Source organism: Acinonyx jubatus, chromosome B1 (assembly GCF_027475565.1).
Source record: "Acinonyx jubatus isolate Ajub_Pintada_27869175 chromosome B1, VMU_Ajub_asm_v1.0, whole genome shotgun sequence".
In the NCBI taxonomy this organism is placed as follows: domain Eukaryota; kingdom Metazoa; phylum Chordata; class Mammalia; order Carnivora; family Felidae; genus Acinonyx; species Acinonyx jubatus.
The window spans coordinates 157675799-157699974 of record NC_069382.1 but is presented as its reverse complement, the minus strand read 5'-3'; the positions used below and the strand labels follow the sequence as shown (position 1 = coordinate 157699974).

The following is a 24176-nucleotide window of genomic DNA, read 5'->3' as shown; positions in this document are numbered from 1 at the left end:
TCCTTAACAGGGAAAAAGAGTTTTTCCCCTAACATCAGGAAGCACACAAGGCTATCCATTCTCACTCCTTTTATTCAACACCATACTAGAATTCCTAGCCACAGAAATCAGACAACAAAAAGAAATGTAAGGCATCCAAATCTGTAAGGAAGGTGTAGAGCTGTCACTATTTTCATGTGATATGACATTATATATAGAAAACTTGATTCCACCAAAAAACTGCTAGAACTGATTAATTAAGTCAAGTCACAGGATATAAAATCAATCTCCAGAAATCTGTTGCATTTCTATATATCAATAATAAAGGAGCAGAAAGAGAAATTAAGAAAACCATCCCACTTACAATTGCACAAAAAATAATAAGATACTTAGGAATAAACCTAATAACCAAAGAGGTGAAAGACCTATACTCGAACACTATAAAACACTGATGAAAGAAATTAAAGATGACACCAAAAAGTGGAAAAACATTCCATGCTGATGGGTTGGGAGAACAAATATTGTTAAAATGTCGATACTACCCAAAACAATCTACACATTTAATGCAATCCGTATCAAAATACCAACAATGTGTTTTTACAGAACTAGAACAAACAATCCTAAAACCTGTATGGAACCACAACAGACCCTGAATAGCCAAAGTAATCTTGAAAAAGAAAGCAAAGCTGAAAGCATCACAATTCCAGACTTCAAATTCTACTACAAAGCTGTCGTAATCAAAACAGCCTGGTAATGGCACAAAAACAGACACACAGATCAACAGAACAGAAAACTCAGAAATAAACCCACAATTATATATATGGTCAATCTTCAACAAAGCAGAAAAGAATATCCACTGGGGAAAAAAAAAAAAAAACAAATGCTGTTGGGAAAACTGGAGAGCCAAAGAATATAACTGGACCACTTTCTTATACCATACACAAAAATTATTTCAAAATGGATTAAAGACCTAAATGTGAGTCTTCAAACTATAAAAATCCTAGATGACAGCACAGGTAATAACTTCTCTGCCATCAGCTGTAGCAACTTTTTCTAGATAGGTCTCCTGAAGCATGGGAAACAAAAGCAAAAATAAACTATTGGGACTACATCAATAAAAAGCTTCTGCACAATGAAGGAAAAAATCAACCAAACGAAAAGGCAACCTATGGAATGGGAGAAGGTATTTACAAATGACATATCTGATGAAGGGTTAGTATCCAAAATCTATAAAGAACTTAGAGAACTTAACACCCAAAACCCAAAGAATCCAATTTAAAAAGGGGCAGAAGACATGAACAGACATTCCTCCAAAGAAGACATGCTGATGGCCAACAGACACATGAAAAGATGCTCATCATCACTTATCATCAGGGAAATGCAAATCAAAATTACAATGAGGTATCACCTCACATCTGCTAGAATGACTAAAATCAACAACACAAGAAACAACCAGTGTTGGCGAGGATGTGGAGAAAGGAGAACGCTCTTGCGCTGTTGGTGGGATTGAAAACTAGCGCAGACACTCTGGAGAACAGTACAGAGGTTCCTCAAAAAGGTAAAAATAGAACTACCCCAGGATCCAGTAATCACACTACTGAGTATTTACCCAAAGAATACAAAAACATTAATTCAAAGAGAGACTTGTTTCCCGATGTTTATAGCAGCATTATTTACAACAGCCAAGATATGGAAGCAGCTCGTGTCCATCAATTTTTTTTTTTTTTTTTAAGTATCAGCACTCTTGTTTCTTTCTTCCTTTCGATAGTTATCTACATCATAGGTACTACATGTGTCTTGGCAAATGATAATAAAAAAAAGAATCTGTGCAGTGTAAAGAAAATTTGGAGATAATGCTGTTCTGTCTGGCCTATTAGTGAATTTATCTTCATTAAGTATTAAGAAATGACTGAAGATATTATACCAATTTATGAATTTGTAAGGAAATTTTCATACCAATGAAGCAGAGTAAGTAAATGTTTATGATTAACACAGAATATCTTATTAAACCACTGCACTGACAATATAATCATAAAATAAAAATTAAGGAGTAATTAAATGAGTTAAATCCTTTATGTATTTAGACATCAGCTTGTGTGTACTCTTTCATAAACATATTACTTTTACCTAAGCAAGATAATTTTGGACATTATCAATGAGTTTAGTAATGAGTGGATGATCAGAAGGCTATTACAGACTACTCTTTTACAAACTTAAAAGCAATGTAATAGTTTTGTTGCAGAAGAACACTGACCTTTTGGGGGGGGGGGGTAAAACCCTTAAAATTAGAAACTATTATTTGGTCTATAACGTAAGTGTCCGGTAATTCAAAGAGCTAACTGGTGGTTTTTAAGATAAAAGGACTGTTCTTTGGCTAGCTTTCAATGAAAGAAGTTCATGAGTGGCAGTGTGCAGAGAGGTTGAGGCCAGAGAGATGAGAGGCTGCAGTGAATCCTAATGGGGCTACTTACTAATTGTGTTACTTTGAGTAAATTTCATAATCCTTTGTTCCTCGATTTCCTCATCCGGAAGTAAAAAAGGCATAAACAGATGCTACTTCATAAGATTATTTTGAGGTTCATAGTGTTAATATGTGAAAAGTGCTCATTATTTTTCAGATTTTAAGGACAGCTACGATTATACATAAATATACTTATAGCCCAATAAATTTTCATATGGTAACATTTCTGCTGAATATATACTTAATTAATCCAGCAATTAACTGTTCCATCTTAAGTATGAACCGAAAAATAACTCATTGATTTGCAAAATACTTTATGTTGCCTTAGACTTCAGTCAATATACAGAGACAGTTGCAATATAGTCATTACATACACATACATGACACAGATAAATGCTTCAGGTCTGAAATAATACATCCAAACAAACAGGATAAAAGATGTAAATTATTTAACAACTTCCACATACCTACCTCAACTGCTTTCCTTGGTTCTTTCTATGTCTACTTTGTTATGTATTTATTTTTCTTGTCTTTAAATGTTACTATCAAAGTATACCACCTCTGTTTCCTATTAAAGTTTACATGGAAATTTGATATTGAACTCTGTGTACTTTGCGTGCAAAGATGATACCTATATTATTCTACACAGGAAACAATTAAAAAAGTAGAGAAGTAAAACTGATAGATATGAGTGACTCAAAACATCTGTGGATTTTAGAAATAATTGTATGAGGTATTAGAGGGTTTAATTATAAGCAAATATGTTCTGAATTATTTTCAAAAATAATTTTGTTACAGAAGAACATTTACTTACTTCCTTTTAAAAGTTTCTACTTGAATTAAGAAGAGTTGCCTTTCAATGTATATTTCAATGTTTTAATATTTTCAAAATCATTTATCGTCATCTTATATTGTATTTAGGTGAATTTTAATTTGTTTAAAAAAATTAAACAGTAGTTTACATTTCATAATATTTAAAGATTGTATTTTTAAGTAATCTCTACACCCAATGTGGGCTCAAACTCATGACCCTGAGATCAAGAGTCACATGCTGACTGAGCCAGCCAGGTGCCCCTTTATGAGGGCATAGTATTTAACGTATGATGAATAATCTACATTTTCTTCATATGAATATTGTTAGTGTGGTCTCAGGTAAAGAACTTGATAGCTATAGGTTTCTGACTTTTATCAAGCCTCTCAAAACTCATGTATTATTAAAAATATGAAAATTTAACATTACCTTACCACATACTACTATTTACTTATACTTACATCAATTAATTTTAATTGAAGATATAATTTATTGATTTACAATGAATTAAAGACTTCTCAATATTAAATTAATATTGTTAAAATATACTAAAATTCATCATCTCTATATCTTTTCTGAGGAAAATAAAACTTTTCAAAAAGTAAATCTAGACATACCTCTAACATTAATTGTGTAAATTCTTCATTACTAAGGAATGTAGGTTTCCAGTCCTGTCGAATTTCACTGGCATCTGACTGTGCAGTGATTTCTGTAAAGATTATTTGATACATTAGTGGCATACTCCAAACACCAGGTAGGGCTAAAGGGTGGTACTAAAGTCCAACAACCTGCCTTCTCTCCTATTTAAAATGAGAACCATGGGCAATAACATGTATTGGTCTAGGTAGGTATTAGAAGGCCCAGTGATGAACTGCATGGGCTAATGTGGCAAGCTATCTCCTTGGATTGGGTCTCCTGGGAATACCAATCTCTGGTTTTTCTCTGGGAGCTCTGACAACCTGTATTGTGGAAGGCCTGAGACTGCTTCCTACTTGACATAATGACCAAATAGGAATCAGAAGAAGAAGATTAGTATCAAGCATCAGAACAAATTCTTTTTCCTCATCCTTCTCTTGACATTTAAATGATGGAACCTAGAGCAGTCATAAGGACATAAGCCTGGAGGAAAGGAGCCAAGGTCAGTCCATCATTCTGCTTTTACTGAAATGACCACAGGCTTGCCTACTGCCAAGCAGCAAGATTCCTCCCAATTTGAGGTGCTCTATTCTTAATAATCAAGGAGACTAAATTAAGATTTGGGGCAAAAACTCCCAAGTAATAATCCCAGAGTGATTTTTGCTTAGTGTCCTCTTGCATGTTTTTAAACTGGTCAAAATTTGGAGATCCCTGGTTTGGGCACACATTTTAACAAAATTATTAGAGTTTATTTTGCAACATTTTTCTAATAGATTTAGATATGAGAAAGCTATTCCTTAATGATGAAATCTCAACTATTTAGGTAATAAATACTTTTCCATTTTTTAATGCAGACATCTTAAAACAACCAAAACAAAAATCTATGCCATAGATATTACTCCACAAAAACATATTCTACTTTGCTGTGAAAAGTACGGACCAGGCTGTTTTGATTTTGTGTTATCAGATATATAAATCAAGCATATTAAACTGTCACCCAACTTTTGGCGTACTGGAAATGCCTGTACTACTAATATGAAGAGTAACTAAAAAGTCTAGCTACTAATTCTGTGGAATATAGTCATGTTTTTCACATTCACACCAATTATATACATTCAGAAAAAAGATTTAAATCCACAAGCAAATCCCATCAACTTTAGTTAAACACAGGCTTATTTTAGAGTATTAATAATAAGTATCTAAGAATTCCCTTTTAATTTAAGGTAAATTTTACTTTTCTGAGAATGATATACCCAATTTTGAAAAAAAAAAAAATGATCTACTTAATGCCAGTATTAATCTTCAATTATCAGGGGCAAATGTATGCATATTATTTCATTTCATTCAGCAATCATTTATTGAGCTGCAATGTCTGAGGGGACTAAGTGTGCTAACAAGAGACACTAAGGTTAGTGAGAATACTAACTGCAGAGGTAAAATGTAATAATAAAAGTGAAGACAAGCAATTATGACACATTTACAGAAGGATCAACAGAATTTGGTAACTGTGATGTAGTACTAAGGAAGATGGAAAAAATTCAAAAGTCTTTTCAGGCTTGAGTCCTGGGGCCTGAAATGATGGTGGTATAAAAATGTAAAAAGGGAAGTTGAGAGAAAGAGGTGACTTGAGAAAATGAAAATGAGTTCAGTTTTAGATGCACTGAGGTTGAGGACATGCAAAAGAAAGATCCAGAAGTTATCTGGATACAAAAGACTGAAAAGTTTGCATCTAAAAATACAGATATGGTAGTTTAATAGGGAGACAATACTTGAAGCTATGGAATGAGATAACCAAGGGAAAGAGTGAAGAGAAAGCAAAAGCACAAAAGACAAGACATTTAGAGGGCAAAAAAATAAAGTTTCAGTTAGAAAGTGGGGATGAATGAAGAAGTGCAGTATAACACAGACCAAGAAAAAAGAAAACCAGTGGAGGATGGATTAAAACTTCCAGTGCACTAGGTATAAGAAAAAGCTACTGCTATTATCTGATTGGTAGCAGAATGGGTGGGGCTTATGGCATTTGTGAAATTACCAAAAATAATTTCAGAGAGTGATGGAGCGTAAAAATCAGCTTGGTAATGCATGACTCAGTGAGCCCGGGAGGAGTGAATAAAGGTACTAGTTACAAATTCTCCTTCTGAGAAGTTTTGTGGTTTCACTTGCAGCTAGAAAAGGAAATGTTCCAAGTTTTTCATCTATTATCTCTGTTACCAAAATACTTAATATTCTTTAACTTTTTCTTTTCATGACTCATTTATAGTCAAAGTGATTTTCTTCAATTAACAAATACTCACTTTATTTTATAAACAGTGTTTAATTACTAGACATATACTGAAATCTTCTTTAAAAAAAATTTTTTTTTACATTTATTTTTGAGAGACAGAGAGAGACAGAGTACAAGTTGGGGAGGGGCAGAGAGAAGGAAAGACAGAATCCAAAGTAGGCTGCAGGCTCGGAGCTGTCAGCACAGAGCCTAACACGGGGCTCAAACTGACAAACCGTGAGATCATGACCTGAGCTAAAGTCGGACGCTGAACCGACTGAGCCACCCAGGCGCCCCTAAAATCTTTTAAAATGGCATATAAGGCCCAAATGATGTGGCTCCTGCCTTTCTTTCAAATATGCCCATAATTTTCCAACTCAACTATGCTCCAATTACACTGAACTCTCCCTGCTTTTGCACACAATACTTCCTATTCCCTCCGGGTGAAATGTGGTTCTCTTTACTTAACCTAAAAGGAAGACTCAGTTGAAAAATCAGCTATTTTTAAGCCCTTCCTGACATTTTTTTCCTGTGTTCTCACAACATGTTTACGGTTTGTGAACACTACTCACATTTTAAATATCTACAGGTGAGGAATAAATAAATTAGTTGTAAATTAGTTATTCACATGTTTGTCTTCCTTGGCTTAAATTTAATTGAGGGCCAGGACTGCTATTCTTCACCCCAAGAATCTAGCGTATAGTAGGCACTAAATAAATGTTTGTTGAATGAAATAAAGAACATACCAGGAAACCTTTAAAAAGGCAATTGATTTCTTTCTCTTAAAAAAAAGGTATGGAAGCATCCAATTTTAAGAATCACTGTCAAGATTTCTACCACATTATGCTTTAAGAGAGAGTCTGTTATTAAAAAAAAAAATCCACCTTATAAAGTTAAACTTTTACCTTTATGTTTTCGTAAAAAATCAATGCTCTTCTGCAGAACAGTAGATTTGTCCATCTTCCTAGCATTACCAGGAAGCATGGATCCCAGTTCTTTAATGAGAACATTAAATTGATCTCTACGTTTCTTTTCAGATTTGTTTCTAGATACTCTGATGAAAAAGAAAAGCAGTTTTCAAACAATCCATTTGACGACACACATAATTTAATACAATGCTCACTTCGGACACAACTGCATATCATGTATTCTGTCAATACAGTGGTAGTAAGTATTTATCCACAAGTTACCAACAATGTACAGTTAATTTGGGCAGTAATTTTCTTCTCAGTTAATCACTAAAGAAACTTACATATTAAGCATTTAGCATATATGTTCTTAGAAAAATGCCAATAAGACAAACTTCATTCAAATCTCAGGTTTTATTTATTTAACTTATTTAATACAAATACCAAGTATTTGTATTTTCTTTAGTAAGTTATTATGAATATTACTGAGATGCATTTGTGAAAGTGCATATAATGTGCATATAATTATTCAAAATTACTAAGTAGGAGAGTTATCCATCTCCTGTAAGTTTTAAATTACAAACAAATCTAAAAATGAAAATCTCTCTACCCTCAGGCTTATCCATATAGCCTTCCACTTTATTTCATTATTCCAGCCTCCACCACAGAGCTATAACCAAATGTCTGCATATCTCTCTCTCCATTAGGCTGTGTACTTCTTGATGACAAAGCCCCAATTTTTTCATCTAAGCACTTAAACGTAACAACAAACAGTAAGCACTCAAAATATGCACGCCAAAAGAATAATTAGTACTATTTTATGTGAAGCAGCTAACCAGTAAATAAATACTAAGTGGCACCATGACCTTCAGACAAGTAAATACAATTATTTATAGACCAATTAATCATTCTATGATTAATGATTAATGATTCTATGATTAAAGCAGACCTCTGTCTGCTTTGTGAAGTCAGATTTTTTTTTTTTTTTAACATAAGCATCATGCCCAGTGCAGAGCTCAACGTGGGGCCTGAACTCACAACCCTGAGATCAAGACCTGAGCTGATATCAAGAGTCAGATGCCTAACTGACTGAGCCACCCAGGTGCCCCTGAAGTCAGATTTCTTAATTCTGTAGAGGGAAAAAATATAATGGCTCAAATCTCTTAAGAAACGTAAGATATTAAACTGACTTCATCAAACAGTGAGTGCTTGCTATAGGAACAGAGACTATGCTAATAAAGGCTAAGGATACTGGGAAAAGACAACCTCTTTCAAGAAATTTATCTAATTCCTATGGAAATGCAGAGTACTGAACTTGTGTACTGAATGGAGTCACAGAGGCTGAGAAAAGGGTGTGGTAGTGGGGTAGATGTTTGCATGGCATTACAGGTATAGGAAACTTACCCAGGAATGAACTCCTGTCACAAGTAATTCAACCTGGCTAATATGGTCAATGGATGGGCTTTCTGTGCCCAAGTATACTAGAGTTGTGGCGGTGGGTGAGGAATAAATAAATACTGGAAAAAATCATAAAGTTTTTATGTTACATAAAAGGATTTTAATTTAATCCTGAAAGCCAGGGGAAGGCACTGAAAGGTTTTAAAGCAAAGGAATGACGTGAACAGAACTGCTTGTTGACCATTCTGGCATCACAGTGATGAAAAGATCAAGGCTTGGTAAAACAAATTCATTTAGCAAATACTCATGAAAATTTATTGTATGGCAAACAAGCCTGGACGTCAGGTGACCATTTAGGAGGCAGCCGCAACATACTAGCCTATAAACCATGGCAGTGGCAGTGTTAACAGAGCAGTGTGGGTTTGAGGGTTAAGAGGCAGATCTATCAATTCCAGGTAAATCAGATCTGGTTTGCAGTAGGGAAGCAAAAGGGAAATATAAGAGGATTCCCAAGTGACTGATAATGCTGTTTATTAATGTGAGATATAACATGTGATACTGGTTTTGGTGCACAGATGGTTTGCAGAATTTAAATATGATGAAATTGCCTGTTTCACATTTAAAAAGACATACACAAAAGACTTAGATATGCAGATCTAGTTATATTCCTCTAGAAAAGAGTAAGAAATAAGCATCTGAAAATTAGCATATATGAAGTATCTGAACACACAGACAGAGGTAAAAATAAAAGCCAATATTCATGGCATACTTATGTGCCAGGCACTACTGTAAGCACTTAGGAAATCTCATTAATTCCTATGAGGAAGACTTTATTACTTACAACTTTTCATTTTACAGGTGACAACTGAGGCATAAAGAACATGCCCAGGGTCATACAGCTACCATGAAGTAGTAATTCAAACCAGACATTTTGATTCCAGGGGAAGAAAATACACAGAAACCAAATATTGCCAACTCTACTGTTGAATCATAACCACTAACGCAAACTTCACTTCATTGTTACATTTAGGCTGGAAGTTCTCAGCCCTTGTAAGGACCTCACTGACAACAGGCCACAGAGGTTTCATTTTGGAGGTGGGTATAAAACTCCCTTTGTTCTTGGTTCAACACTAAGGTACTTTAACTCATCATAGTTTCAGTCAGAGTTCAGTGTGGTTCTGCTTAATTATGACAATATTGTGAGATTCTCTGTCTTCCTCCAGTGTCTTCCAGAGCCACAGTATTTCTGGTTCCCTAAAAACATGATCAAACCTTCAGAGTGTTCGAAAATAGGATACCCTTAGCTACCTTATCTATCTATAAACTTGGCCTTCAACACTGTCCAAGTCAATTCCTTAGAGTTCTGCTTCTTTTTTCAGGCAAGACTGATTATTCCTATCTTAACAGATTTTATCTCTATCCTAAGGTATTTTGTAAAAACTTTCCTCCACCAGATTGAGGTTGAGGGATACGGGTTGTCCTATATATTTTTAGCTTCAAATCCAGGTCTTTTTATTTCCTGGAATACACTACATAGTTGTCTTCAAAATCTTCTTCTTAGATTTTAATCATTCGTTAGAATATTCTGCAATTTACCCGGTTATTGTGAATATTTTTCTTATCCCACTACCTTTTTTTTTTCCTTTTTGCTGAATACAGACATTTAGTAACTATTACTTATTACATGTTTATCTTTGTACCTGTGTATAATACTACAACAACGTCTACCCTTGTCTAAGCACCCACGTAGTTCAACACAGCTGGAAAAAAACACCCAGTGCCCACTCTCAGTGACTACAAACTGCTATAATGCTACCCGGAGCCTCCCTCTCCTAATACTATAATTAACTGTCAAGCCTCCTGTTTAAGGCAGCTCACATCAACACTACCATGGCTCTAGATCTCACTCCCTCACCTCCACGATTTACTTTCCCTTCTACTGGAGCATAAAGGCATGTGGAGGACACAGGAGCCTACCCTGAAAGAACTCCCAATTGCCAAAGCTGAAACAATTTGAGCAACAAAATAAAACAGCACTACAGTATAACTTAAACTATAAAATAAATATACATGAGTTCATACAGACATAAACGAATGGGAAGGACACAATTTTTTTACAGAAGTATTTCAAATATATGTAGATATCCCCTTCTATGGGAGGTGGAGCTTAATTCCCCCCATCACTACTTTGAAGGTAGGCTACACTTAATAACTTGCTACCAAAGAATAGAACAAGTTCAGGGGAAAACAATAACTACAAATGTGAATCCAGGCAAATCCTACCTTAGCCAAGTGATGAAGGTTAACATCCTTAGTGATGTCTTATGGATATTACACACTCCAAATATGATGTGATGAGAGGAGCACTTTTACAGGATAACCTTATTAATTTATAAACTGCATACTGATATTCTAAGCTTTTCCACCTTGCTAATATATCTAAGCTCTTAAGACAGACAGCTTTTGGAAATCACTATTTACTTTTATATTTACTTATTATTCATTTAATTACTATTTTGCATCTTAAGATGAACTACCTTTTTGCTTTGTCCTTGTCATCTTCTTCCACCAACCCATCAAATATACTACCATCTTCTCTAAAAGAAAAAAGAAAGTCGACAGAGAAAATAAGAGCAGACTCATTAAGCAACAGCAATACCAAAATGACATGTGAATCAAATCAGTTACATCCTAGGATTTTTCTAAAATTAAAGGATAGTACAAATTCAAATTCAACTAACTGCTAACCTGTTTCCTAATAAATATTAGAAAACTAAAGTTTATCCATGTTTACCTAAATTTTTAAAAAATTTACCACAAATGTGAATTTTAAAACTACTTACTTAGCTTACTGTAAATATGACATGCAAAAATCAGAATTTAATTTAACCGGAGGTTAATACCTTGTTTCAGACTGTTAGTAATCAGCGAAAACTATAGACAGTTAGTGTATCTGCCATCATATAAAAATTACTTCATTTGAAATTATCTTTAACAGCATAGTTTAAAAAAATTATTTTGAGACATCATATTAATAAAACCACAAATTGCTCATGAGCATCACAACATCTAGCATTTAACTTACATTAATACATTTCATTCATTACTGATTCATTTGACAAATATTTATTAGTACTCATGTGTGCCAGGATCTATTCTGAACATGAATACAGAGCAGTTAATCAGACACAGAGGTCCCTGCTCTCATATGGCTTATTTTCTAGTAGACCAAAACAAATCAACAAGGGAATATTGACAAGTTTTCTTTTTTTTAAGGGGAGACTTTAGTTACTGCAGTGTTACTTTAGTCTCAGTGGTAAGGGAAGGACTTGCTGAGGTGGGGAGATCTAAGCTGAGAGCTAAGTGACAAGAAGAGGTTGGTTATGGGAAGATCTAGGGGAACAACATTTTAACAAATGAAATCAAGAGCCCTGGTGGCTAACCCCTTAATCTAAGTAGCAATATTAAATAATTTCAGGTGACTCAGGAGTTTTACATGAATTCACTATTCACTACTTTAATCACACCTTTCTAAGGCCTATAAAGGCACACAGAACGTCTGCTGGACCCATTGTTGAGAATATCTGCCAATTTTGTATCACAGAGGTCCATATCTGGACTTTCCAGGTTCCATGTGTGCACTGCAACTTAGGAAAACTTCTGTATGTATATGCATTTTATTGAGGAGAGAGTCCATAATTTTAATGATATTCACAGAAATAATGAACTCTTATTAAAAACTGCTGTTATGTCTGAACACAGATGTTATCTCTAGATGTTGTATCATCTAGAATGGGAATTGGCAATCACTGAGAAACATAATACCACAATCATATTTAATCTCTCAGGAGCAGTGAAGGAACATCCTTTCTGAGGAGACAACTATACATAGAGCCCACCTGAAAATATGGCATAGCCCAAAACTATGGCAGTGCTGCAGGCAGGCCTCTCTAAGGAAACTCCTTGCCCCTTAGGTCTTAAGTTCTGGTAGAGTATTTATCATCACTGTTTATCTCACAGGAAAGGGAGATAGGCTGGCCCCAGACGTCAAGTCACTTCTGTATACAACTCTAGCTACAAAACTTTTAAAGAATCCCCTATGGAAGAATCACACAGTATACTATAATAAAAATACAGGAACTTTAGTGTCAGGCCAACATAGGTCATAATTCCAGCTCATCACTTAACTATGTGACCTTAAACAAGTTATTCAACCTCTCTGACCTATGGTTGCCTCAGCTGTAAAATCTCATGGAATTATTGTGAGGTTAAATGAAGCAACATATGAAAAGTACTCTACACATTACCTATCAAAGAGTAAGAGCTTAAAATATGTTACTGTATGTCATCAAATTAAGAACACCATTGACTTTTATAAAGACTTGTCAGTATTTCATATGCCACCAAGAAAGAAAAAAAATGCTACCAATTAAACTATGATAAGGCAATTGTAAGATGAATCTCAGTGTCACTGTTAAAATGTAAAAAAAAAAAAAAAAAAAAAAAAAGTCTTAAAATCAAAGAAGCAGGTTTATCCTTTTCCCAAGAATATGATTCAAAGATTCTAATTTCAACTAATAAAATCCTAATTATAGCTACCACTTATCAATCTCAATTACTAGAATGCTTAAAGACATGGAGTTAGCCCCAACAGATAGATACGGAGAAAAAGGACAACACATAAGGAGAAAAAAGATTCCATAAGGTGCTAGGGAAACATGTGCCAACTATCACAATTTCTCTCGGAGCAGCTCTGACCAAATCAAACTCAAAATTACAGTTCAAGATCTGTTTAGGACACAAGCCATACACTGGACTTTGGCTATAGATAACATTAACATATCTTACTATTACACTATGTTTACTCAATATAGAAACCGAATGTAATAGGAATTATGTTTAAGCATGAAACTCCCTATCAGTTTGATAGAGATCATTACTCTAACAATAAATTTTAAAATACCTTTATAGGATTCAAAATAAAGAGTCTCTAAAAACATACCTGTCGACAATCGAGCTCATTTTACTACAGCTTACGGTAAACAACATAACATATTACGTTTTCGTCTTGTGGTAGACATTTGTACTTCTCCTTGGGTGGAAAGAAAAATACATAGTCATTAGTTTTCAAAAAAAAATTAGTCTACAAACAGTAATGTTGAGAGACACTTTATGTTATCATAGAGAATTCAAATGTTTTGGCTTGTACCAAAGGATGAAATATTTTCAAGCAAATACCTTTAGCTGGGGCATATTTAAGGCTTTTTCCCTTCTAAAAAAGGAATACAGGGGAAAAAAATTGAGGTTCATAATTAATTTTATATTATAAAATAATAAAGGCTACTCTTAACATTTAGTATATATATTAGACTATGAAACTGTAAATAGGCTATAATTCAAAAAGATATATGTACCCCTATATTCATGCAGCAGTTATTTACAATAGCCAAGATATGGAAACAACCTAGATGCCCATTGATAGATGAATGGATAAAGAAGATATGAGATGTGTGTGTGTCACACACACAGACACACACACACAGACACACACACACAGTGTGGAATACTACTCAGCTATAAAAATAAAATCTTGCCAATCTTGACAACATGGATGAACCTCGAGGGTATCATACCAGGTGAAAGAAGTCGGACACAGAAAGACAAATTCCATATGATTTCACCTATATATGAAATCTAAAACACAAAAAAACAGAAACACTCATGAATACAAACAATAAACTGGTGGTTGCCGGGGATAAGAGGGAGGATGACTGAAACAGGTGAAAGGAAGTAAGGCCCACAAATTGCCAGTTACAAAATAAGTCATGTGAATAAAAAGTACAGCATAGGGAACATAGTCATTAATATTGTAGTAACATTGTATGTCGACAGATGGTAACTACCCTTATCATGGTGAGCACTGTGGAATGTACAGAATTACTGAATCACAGTTTATACCTGAAACTAATATAACATTCTGTGTCAACTATTCTTCAATTTAAAAATAATATCTAATCAACAAACATTTGTTGAAAGCCTATTTTCTATTAAATAGTATGCTAAGCTTTAGGGATAGAAGGATAAAAGTCAGTCCTTATAGGCAAAAATCTGGAACTGAATAGGGAGACAGATACCCAGATAATAGTAAGAAGGATAACGAAGGTATGTAGGAAGGAGTCCAGAAATATTCTTGATGACAATGAGTTTGTCAGTCTAAATTGCTATTACTAAAAATATGGTCCAGGCCGGGCAAAGGCCCTTTATTGGCAGGGCGGAGTGGTGCTACCCCAGAACTGGGTCCCACAGTGTGGGATCATTTAAGACATCAGGTTTTGAATCTCAGCCAATCACCTAGGAGACGAGGGAGACCATAGAGCAGGACAAGCCAGCTGCCCGCACTACTCTGTAAGGGCTGCCTGAACAGCGAGGTTTGAGACACCCGGTTCAGGGAGGACAGATTGGGGTACTGCCATTTTTCTCTTCATTACCAACACAGTGGGGCTTCAGGGCCCCCAGTGAAGGCAGGACCTGCTTACACCAAACCCCGCCCCTCTGTGCCTAGCAACTGCTTATCTATGGGAGTGGGACTGACACTGAGGGAACCAGATGGCCTCTCCTCCAGACAGCACAGCCACTGATCTCAAACACCAACCGACAACTGTCCTGCAGTTATGTATGTTAGTCTGGTTTTTTTGTTTAATTTTTTATTACTATTATTTTTTTTCTCTTCTCTTTTTTCTACCCTCTTCTTTTTTTTCCCCCCCTTTGGAATCAGATTCGTAGTCTCTGATTTGACTTTTGGTCATTTCTTGTTATGTATTTTTTTTTTTCTCTGCTTTGTCAGTCTGTTTAATCAGGCATTTTTATTCTTTTTACATCTTTTCTATACCTCCTTTTTTATTTTCCTTTCTCTCTCTCTGGATTAAGCCTTGTAGTTTCTCCGATTCTCTGCTTGGTCTTTTTTTCCACCCCTCTCATTTTTCTCTTTGTATGGGACCAAGTCCCCTGCACTTTCCTTTTTTTTTTTTTTTTTAATTTCTGAACAAATGTAAGCACACCTGGTGAAAGGTCTAAACAATCCACCACCATGAGTAAGGAGGAGCTTTGTAGAAGAATGACCACTGTGATAGAGCAGCCAAATATGCAACAGCCGAGTGCAAGCAACACACTCCAAAAACGCTTCCTGAAGTGCAAGGCCCTGGACAGCATATAACCCCCTTTTCTTTAATTTTTTTTAATGGTTATTTATTTTGAAAGAGAGAGAGTACACGCGAACAGGGAAGGGGCAGAGAGAGGGGGAGACAGGCTCTCCAAAGCAGGCTCCAGGCTCTGAGTTGTCATCACAGAGCTGATACGGGGCTTGAAGGCATGAACCATGAAATCACGGACATTTAACTGACTGAGCCACCCAGGCACCTCTGACCCCTTTATAATATAGTAGTTCTCACAGGTGCAGGACACATAACAAGCTATTAAAACACATAAAAGACAGAAACCTAGCCAAAATGACGAAATGGAAGAATTCTCCTCAAAAATTCCAGGAAGAAATGACAGCCAGAGAAGGGCTCAAAACAGATAGAAATAATATATGTGAACAAGAATTTAGAATAAAAGTCATAAGACTAATAGCCAGGCTTGAAAAAACCATAGAAGACAGGGGAGAATTGAGGCAGAGATCAAAGACCTAAGAAATAGTCACGATGAATTAAGAAACACTATATGTGAGATGCAAAATAAACTAGATACAATGACAGCGAGGATGGAAGAAGCAGAAGAGAAAATAGGTAAGACAGAAGATAAAATTATGGAAAATAATGAAACTGAAAAAAAGAGGGAAAGGAAGTTACTACACCACGAGGGGAGATTTAGAGACCTAAGTGATTTAATGAAACCTAATAATAACTGTATCATAGAAGTTCCAGAAGAAGAAAACAGAGAGAAAGGGGCAGAAGGTTTATTCGAACAAATTATAGCTGAGAACATCCCTAATCTGGGGAAGGAAATTGACATCCAAATCCAGGAGGCACAGAGAACTCCCTTCAAAATCAACAAAATGGGTCAACACCACGACATATCATAGTGAAACTGGCAAAATGGAAAGATAAAGAGAGAATTATGAAAACAGATGAGGACAAACAAGCCTTAACCTACAAGGGTAGACACATAAAGGTAGTTAGCAGACCTGACCACTGAAATTTGGGAGGCCAGAAGAGAGTGGCAGGAAATATTCAATGTGCTGAATAGGAAAAATATGCAGCCAAGAATCTTTTAACGGCAAGGCTGTCATTCAGAATAGAAGGAGAGATAAAGGCCATCCCAGACAAACAAAAACTAAAGGAGTTCATGACCACTAGTGGAAAGCAGCAAAAGGACCAGAGATATCACCACAAGCACAGAACCTACAGATAACACAATGACACTAAATCCATACCTTTCAATAATCACTCTGAATGTAAATGAACTAAATGCCCCAATCAAAAGACCTAGGGTATCAGAATGAATAAAAAAACAAGATCCATCTGTATACTGACTACAAAAGACTCATTTTAGACATGAGGACACCTGCAGATTGAAAGTGAGGGGATGGAGGGCCAACTATTATGCTACTGGAGGGCAAAAGAAAGCTAGAGTAGCCATACTTGTATCAGACAAATTAGATTTTAAAAGAAAGTCTGTAACAAGAGATGAAGAAGGGCAGTGTATCATAATTAAGGGGTCTATCCATCAAGAAGAGCTAGCGATTGTAAATGCTCATGCCCACAAGAAGGAAGAACACAAATACATAAATCAGTTATTCACAAACATAAATAAGTATATAAATAATAACTGTGATTATGGGGGGAATTAATACTCCTCTTATAGCAATGGACAGATCATCTAGGCAGAAAATCAATAAGGAAACAACAGCTCTTAACGACACACTAAACCAGATGGGCTTAACAGATATATTCAGAACTTTTCATCCAAAAGCAGAATACTCATTCTTGAGTGCACTTGGAACATTCTCCAAAACAGATCACATACTGGGCCACAAAACAGCCTTCTATAAATATAAAAGGTTGAGATCATTCCATCCATATTTTCTGATCACAACACTATGAAACTTGAAATCACAAGAAAAAATTTGGAAAGTTCCCAAATACGTGTAGGTTAAAGAACATCCTACTAAAGAGTGAATGGGTCAACCAGGCAATTAAAGAAGAAATTTAAAAATGCACGGAAGCAAATGAAAATGAAAACACAAGAGTCCAAACACTTTGGGACACAGCAAAGGCAGTCCTAAGAGGAAAGTACACTGCAATTTAAGCCTATCTCAAGAAGCAAAAGTCCCAAATACATAACCTAACCTCACACCTGGAGGAACTTGGCACCACCAAAGAAAGCACAAAGCCAGCAGAAGACGACAAATAATAAAGAGTAGAGCAGAAATGAACAACATAAAATCCAAAAAAACCAGAACAGATCAATGAATCTAAGAGCTGGTTTTCTGAAAGAATAAACAAAACTGACAAACCCCTAGCCAGATTTCCCAAAAAGAGAGAGGACCCAAATAGATAAAATCACAATTGAAAGAGGAGAGATCACAACCAACACCATATTATTAGAGAATTATTAGAGAACCAACACCAACAATTATTAGAGAATACTATGAAAAATTAGATGCCAACAAACTGGACAATCTGGGAGAAATGGATAAATTCCTAGACACTCACTCACACAGTACCAAAACTCAAGTAAAAAGAAATTAAAAAATCTGAACAGACCTATAACTACAAGAAATTGATTCAGTTATCAAAAATCTCCCAACAAATAAGAGTCCTGGGCCAGTTGGCTAGGGGAATTCCACCAGACATTTAAAGCAGAGTTAAAGCAGAGTTAATTCCTATTCTTTTTAAGCTGTTGCAAAAACAAAATGAAAGGAAAGCTTCCAGACTCATTCTATAAAGCCAGCATTACCTTGATTGCCAAACCAAAGACCCCACTGAAAAGGAGAATAAAGGCCAATATCCCTGATGAACATGGATGCAAAAATCCTCAACAAGATACTAGCAAATCGAATTCAACAGTATATTAAAAGAATTATTCACCATGATCAAGTAGGATTCATTCCTGGGCTGCAGGGCTGGTTCAATGCTCGCAAATCAATCAACATGATACATCACATTAATAGAAGAAAGGATAAGAACCATATGATCCTGTCAATAGATGCAGAGAAAGCATTTGACAAAATACAGCTTCCTTTCTTAATAAAACCCTCAAGAAAGTCAGGTTAGAAGGAACATACCTTAACATCAGAAAAGCCATATATGAAAGGCCCACAGCTAATATCATCCTCAATGGGGAAAAACTGACAGCTTTCCCCCTGAGATCAGGAATACAACAGGGATGTCCACTCTCACTACTCTTGTTTAACATAGTTAGAAGTTGCAGCCTCAGCAATCAGACAACAAAACAAAATAAAAGCCATGCAAATTGGCAAAGTAGAAGTCAAACTTTCACTCTTCGCAGATGACAAGATACTCTACATGGAAAACCTGAAAGACTTCACCAAAAAATTGCTAAAGCTGATACATGAATTCAGCAAAGTCACAAGATATAAAATCAATGTACAGAAATTGGCTGCATTTCTACAACCAATAATGAAGCAACAGAAAGAGATATCAAGAAATTGATCCCATTTACAACTATACCAACAACCATAAAATACCTAGGAAGAAACCGAACCAAAGATGTGAAAAATCTGTATGCTAAACACTCTAGAAAACTTATGAAGGAAATTGAAGAAGATATAAAGAAATGGAAAAACACTCCGTGCTCATGGGTTGGAAAAATAAATATTGTTAAAATGTCAATACTACCCAAAGCAATCTACAGATTCAATGCAATCCCAATCAAAATAGCACCAGCATTTTTCACAGAGCTAGAACAATCCTAAAATTTGTATAGAACCACAAAAGACCCTGAATAGCCAAAGTAATGTTGAAAAAGGAAACCAAAGTCGGAGGCATCACAACCCCAGACTTTAGCCTCTACTACAAAACTGTAATCATCAAGACAGTATGGTACTGGCACAAAAACAGACACATAGACCAATGGAATAGAAGAGAGAACCCAAACATGGACCCACACATATATGGCCAACTAATCTTTGACAAAGCAGGAAAGAGTATCCAATGGAAAAAAGACAGTCTCTTTAGCAAATGGTGCTGGGAGAACTGGACAGCAACATGTAGAATGAAACTACACGACTTTCTTAAACTATACACAAAAATGAATTCAAAATGGATGAAAGACCCGAATGTGAGGCAGGAAACCATCAAAATCCTACAGGAAATAACAGGCAGTACCCACTTTGACCTCGGCTGCAGCAACTTCTCACTTGACATGTCTCCAACATCAAGGGAAATAAAAGCAAAAATGAACTACTGAGACCTCATCAAGATAAAAAGTTTCTGCACAGCAAAGGAAACAATCAACAAAACTAAAAGGCAACCAACGGGATGGGAGAAGATATTTGCAAATGGCATACAAGATAAAGGATTAGTATCCAAAATCTATAAGGAACTTCTCAAACTCAATACTCGAAAAACAAATAATCCAGTGAAGAAATGGGCAGAACACATGAAGAGACACAAAGACATCCAGATGGCAAACAGACACATGAAAAAAGATGTTCAACATTGCTCATCATCAGGGAAATACAAAGCAAAACCACAATGAGATACCACCTCACACCGGTCAGAGTGGCTAAAATCAACAACTCAGAAAACTACAGATGCTGGGGGAGTATGTGGAGAAAAGGGAACCCTCTTGCACTGTTGGTGGGAATGCAAACTGGTGCTCTGGAAAACAGTGTGGAGGTTCCTCAAAAAGTTAAAAATAGAATTACTCTATGATCCAGCAATAGCACTACTAGGAATTTATCCAAAGAATACAGGAGTGCTGATTCATAGGGGCACATGTGCCCCAATGTTTATAGCACTGCTATCAACAATAGCCAAATTATGGAAAGAGCCTAAATGTCCATCAACTGATGAATGGATAAAGATGTAGTTTACATATACAATGGAATACTACTCGGTGATGAAAAAGAATGAAATCTTGCCATTTTCAACAACATGGATGGAACTGGAGGGTATTATATGCGAAGAGAAAGACAGATATCATATATTTTCACTCATATGTGGAGTTTGAGAAACTTAACAGATGACCATGGGGGAAGGAAGGAAATATAAGATACAAACAGAGAAGAAGGCAAACCATTAAGAGACTCTTAAACACAGACAACAAACTGAGAGTTGATGAGGGGTAGGGGGTTGGGGAGGTGAAAAAACGTGTGATGGCATTGAGGAAGGCACTTCTTGGAATGAGCACTGGGGGTTGTATGTAAGGGATGAATCACAGGAATCTATTCCTGAAGCCGACTACACAGTATGTTAGCTAACTTGACAATTTAAAACAAAATACATATATACGTATACACACACACACACACACACATATCTCAGATGATGCCAATGCTGGTGGAGACCACCAGCATTGGCATCATCTGAGGCCTTGTTAAAAACCCCAGTCCTACTGAACCAGAATCTACATTTAACAAGGTCCCCATGTGATCTGTATGACCATTTGAATGTGAGAAATAACAGACCAGAGCACAAGAAGTAGTATGTGAAAGGATTCTAAGCTACAAGAATAGCAACTTGCAAAGGCACAGGCCTTGAGGGAGCATCATATTTGAGAAACTTAGGAGGTTTAGCATTTTCTTTAAAAAAAAAATTTTTTTTTAAGTTTATTTTTGAGACAGAGAGAAAGCACAAGTTGGGGAGGGGCAGAGAGAGAGGGGAAGAGAGAAAATCCCAAGCAGGCTCTGTGCTATCAGCACAGAACCTGACACGGAGCTTAAACTCATGAACAGTGAGCTCCTGACCTGAGCAGCAATCAAGAGTCAGACACTTAACTGACTGAGCCACCCAGGTGCCCCTCGTTTAATTTTTCTTTTAATGTGTAATGTTTATTTTTATTTTTGAGAGAGACAGAGAGAGAGAAAGAACGGGGGAGGGTCAGAGAGAGAGAGGGAGACATAGAATCCAAAGCAGGCTCCACGCTCTAAGCTGTCAGCACAGAGCCCAATATAGAGTTCAAACTCACAAACCATGAGATCGTGACCTGAGCCAAAGTCAGACACTCAACCGACTAAGCAAGCCACCCAGGTGTTGCATTTTAGCATTTTCTTTAGAAAAAATTTGGTCATGTTACAACTTAAAAGTTTTAATTACTAGAGCATAAAATGAGAATAAGAGTAGAAGGGTGAAGGCAAGTGAAATGGAAAAAAGCCTTATGATAAAGGGTCTCTTACCCACATTGAAGGAATTAAGGTTCACTACTTTAAAATGAAATTGTTAGCCTAAAGTTTGTCACCCTATATTCTATAGTTTTTCTGAAGTGTAAGGCAGAATTTATTTACACAAAATACGTACATCCTATTGTCATGAGTTAAATATTTATTAATGCTAATAAATCCCCAGTTTTGAGACATGAAAAATTCTACTTTAAGTATTATACATCTTATCTAAAATTGAGAAAATAGTGCAAATTAATGTGTAACACTAAGTGAAAAGAGATTAAAGATGCTCTAAGAACATGGGATTCTAAAATATTCTATCACTGTTTTCAAATGTATAGTCATGAAAGAGCAAGTGAATAATCCTTGATAAATGATGCTGTGCCTCTGTGGTTATGGCTATAGAAATGAGACTATGAGGGGCTAAGAATTCTTAAAAGAAAATGAATAGGGAGTCAGAAGTAAAAGTAAAAGGAACTAGCACTAGATAAAATACCAGTTTTAAGTGTCTGGGTGAACATCAGGAGATGAAACGTGGAATTACCGAATTCTGGAGTTAGAAAAGACTTCAAAGATGACCTAACTACAACCCTCTGGTCTAAGAGACATACCTATCATGGTAATAACAGATTAGTTCTATGACTGGAACAAAAAGAACAGTGGAAAGGTAACAGTCATGTTGGGTGAATTAAAAAAGAACAATTTTAAAGTTAAAAGGCCAGATCTGATCCTTTTTTATATGGAACCAAGACTATGCTTCTTTAATTATCAAAAGGTAGAAAATAGGGAAAATTAGAAAAAAAAAAAAAGACCCCAAGAATTAGGGCTTAGACTATAGGAAGGGCCAACCTGATTGAACCCAAAATGGTTTAGAAGATACAAGCTAATGCTTTATTAGGCTATTTTACTAATGTTGGTAACAGTATTCTTCCAAACATTTATTGTGCTAAGTGAACAAATTAAGACTATATCTTTAACAGTCTAGTCCAAGATCTTTTGTCTACTTTTCTAGCCAAGTAACATACTATATTTAAGGAAAAGGTAAGGAAGAAGTGAAATAGGTGGAACGAAGTACTCTAGAGCCAACTGGGTAAAAATTCCCTCTAACTTCTTTAAATAAAGTGTCAAATTAATTCAAAACAAAGTAATGGTGGAACAGCCAAAAGGTCCTATCTGGGGACTACCCTAGGCCTCACATTTTCAGTACAAAAAAAACCATCCAGAGTCACACCTGCACATGCTACGGATTCTAAACGATTCATGCTATGGATCCTAAAATGATTCTGTTTTAGGAGATATGCTGTGTCCCTACACACAGCAAGGAATTTCAAGTGCATAATCTAATACAGATCAAATTTTATTATTAAAAGTCTTCTTTCTTAAATATTGACATTCCTAGGCCAGCATAGTATGCAATAATGTGTCTTGGAAAGGATCAGTTACAGTTTCTGGGATTCAAAGTTCACAAATTAAATTACCAAGATCAAGTTACATGTAGGAATCAAATGCTCCTTTACATAAGCAACTTGAGCTCAACGTCATTCAGCGATAGGACTTCCCAGCTCTCCAGTGTTATTATTACTTTATGATGACAGAGGGCAAGGATGGCATAAGTCTTTTATAAATATCAGTTTAAAAACAAGCTTTACAAATATTTATGAAATGGGGAGACATTAAGAACTAAGAAATTTTATAAAACATTCAAAGTCTGCCAAATACAGAAGCAGATATGTTTTTAATTCAGCATGCAACATTAAATATAATTAACAGAAAATCTCAGAGCCTGGAAATCTTTGGAAAAGAACCCTTATACATGAAACAACACATTCTGTATTAAAAATAAACTGTGCAGTATCTAATGACATGATTCTAGTCCTCTGAATCGCAGTTGCTGTCACCCTCAAGGCTTTCCATTCCTACATCACGAATTTCTCCCTTAAAAAATGGATTTTTCTGATCAACATCTTAGTATTTTACCCTAAAAACAAAACAAAAACCACCCCTGACCCACCAACCCCTTCAGGTACTGCCCTCCTTTTCTGCTCCCTTTCACAGGAAAACTGCATGGCAGGGTACATTTGCTGTTTGAACATCTTTAATTCCCTTCTCTCCCTTACTTTAAAATGTAGTGTTTATTTTCACCAGTGTATACATGTTCAAAGTCTAAAGTGTCCACCTAGTTTTACAAGACTTACTAAAAAATTGGAAGTCCTCTGTTCTCTGATCCCCCAATTCCCACTTTCCACCACTTTCACCCCTTGAACTGTCTCTGCAGGCGGTTAACTCTCTGATATCCTTTATTTTGCTACTTCTTGATTCCTTCTGTTTTAGGTAGGTTGTCTACACGCTCCCAACTTATTCAAGCTGTCCCAATG

At 35.8% G+C, this 24176-nt stretch overlaps 1 protein-coding gene across 6 annotated transcripts in view; it reads right to left on the bottom strand.

Annotated features, from left to right (window-relative positions):
- CLOCK (clock circadian regulator) overlaps nt 1-24176 on the bottom strand; it is a 128170-nt gene that overhangs the window by 60149 nt on the left and 43845 nt on the right. For all 6 annotated transcript variants that reach the window (XM_027057016.2, XM_015068547.3, XM_053217347.1 and 3 more), the window contains 4 exons: nt 13459-13548; nt 10994-11053; nt 7056-7204; nt 3869-3960 (listed from right to left, as the gene is read on the bottom strand). In XM_027057016.2, coding sequence (XP_026912817.1) covers nt 3869-3960; nt 7056-7204; nt 10994-11053; nt 13459-13505 — 348 coding nt within the window. In that variant the 5' untranslated portion in view covers nt 13506-13548. The remainder of the gene's footprint in view (nt 1-3868; nt 3961-7055; nt 7205-10993; nt 11054-13458; nt 13549-24176) is intronic.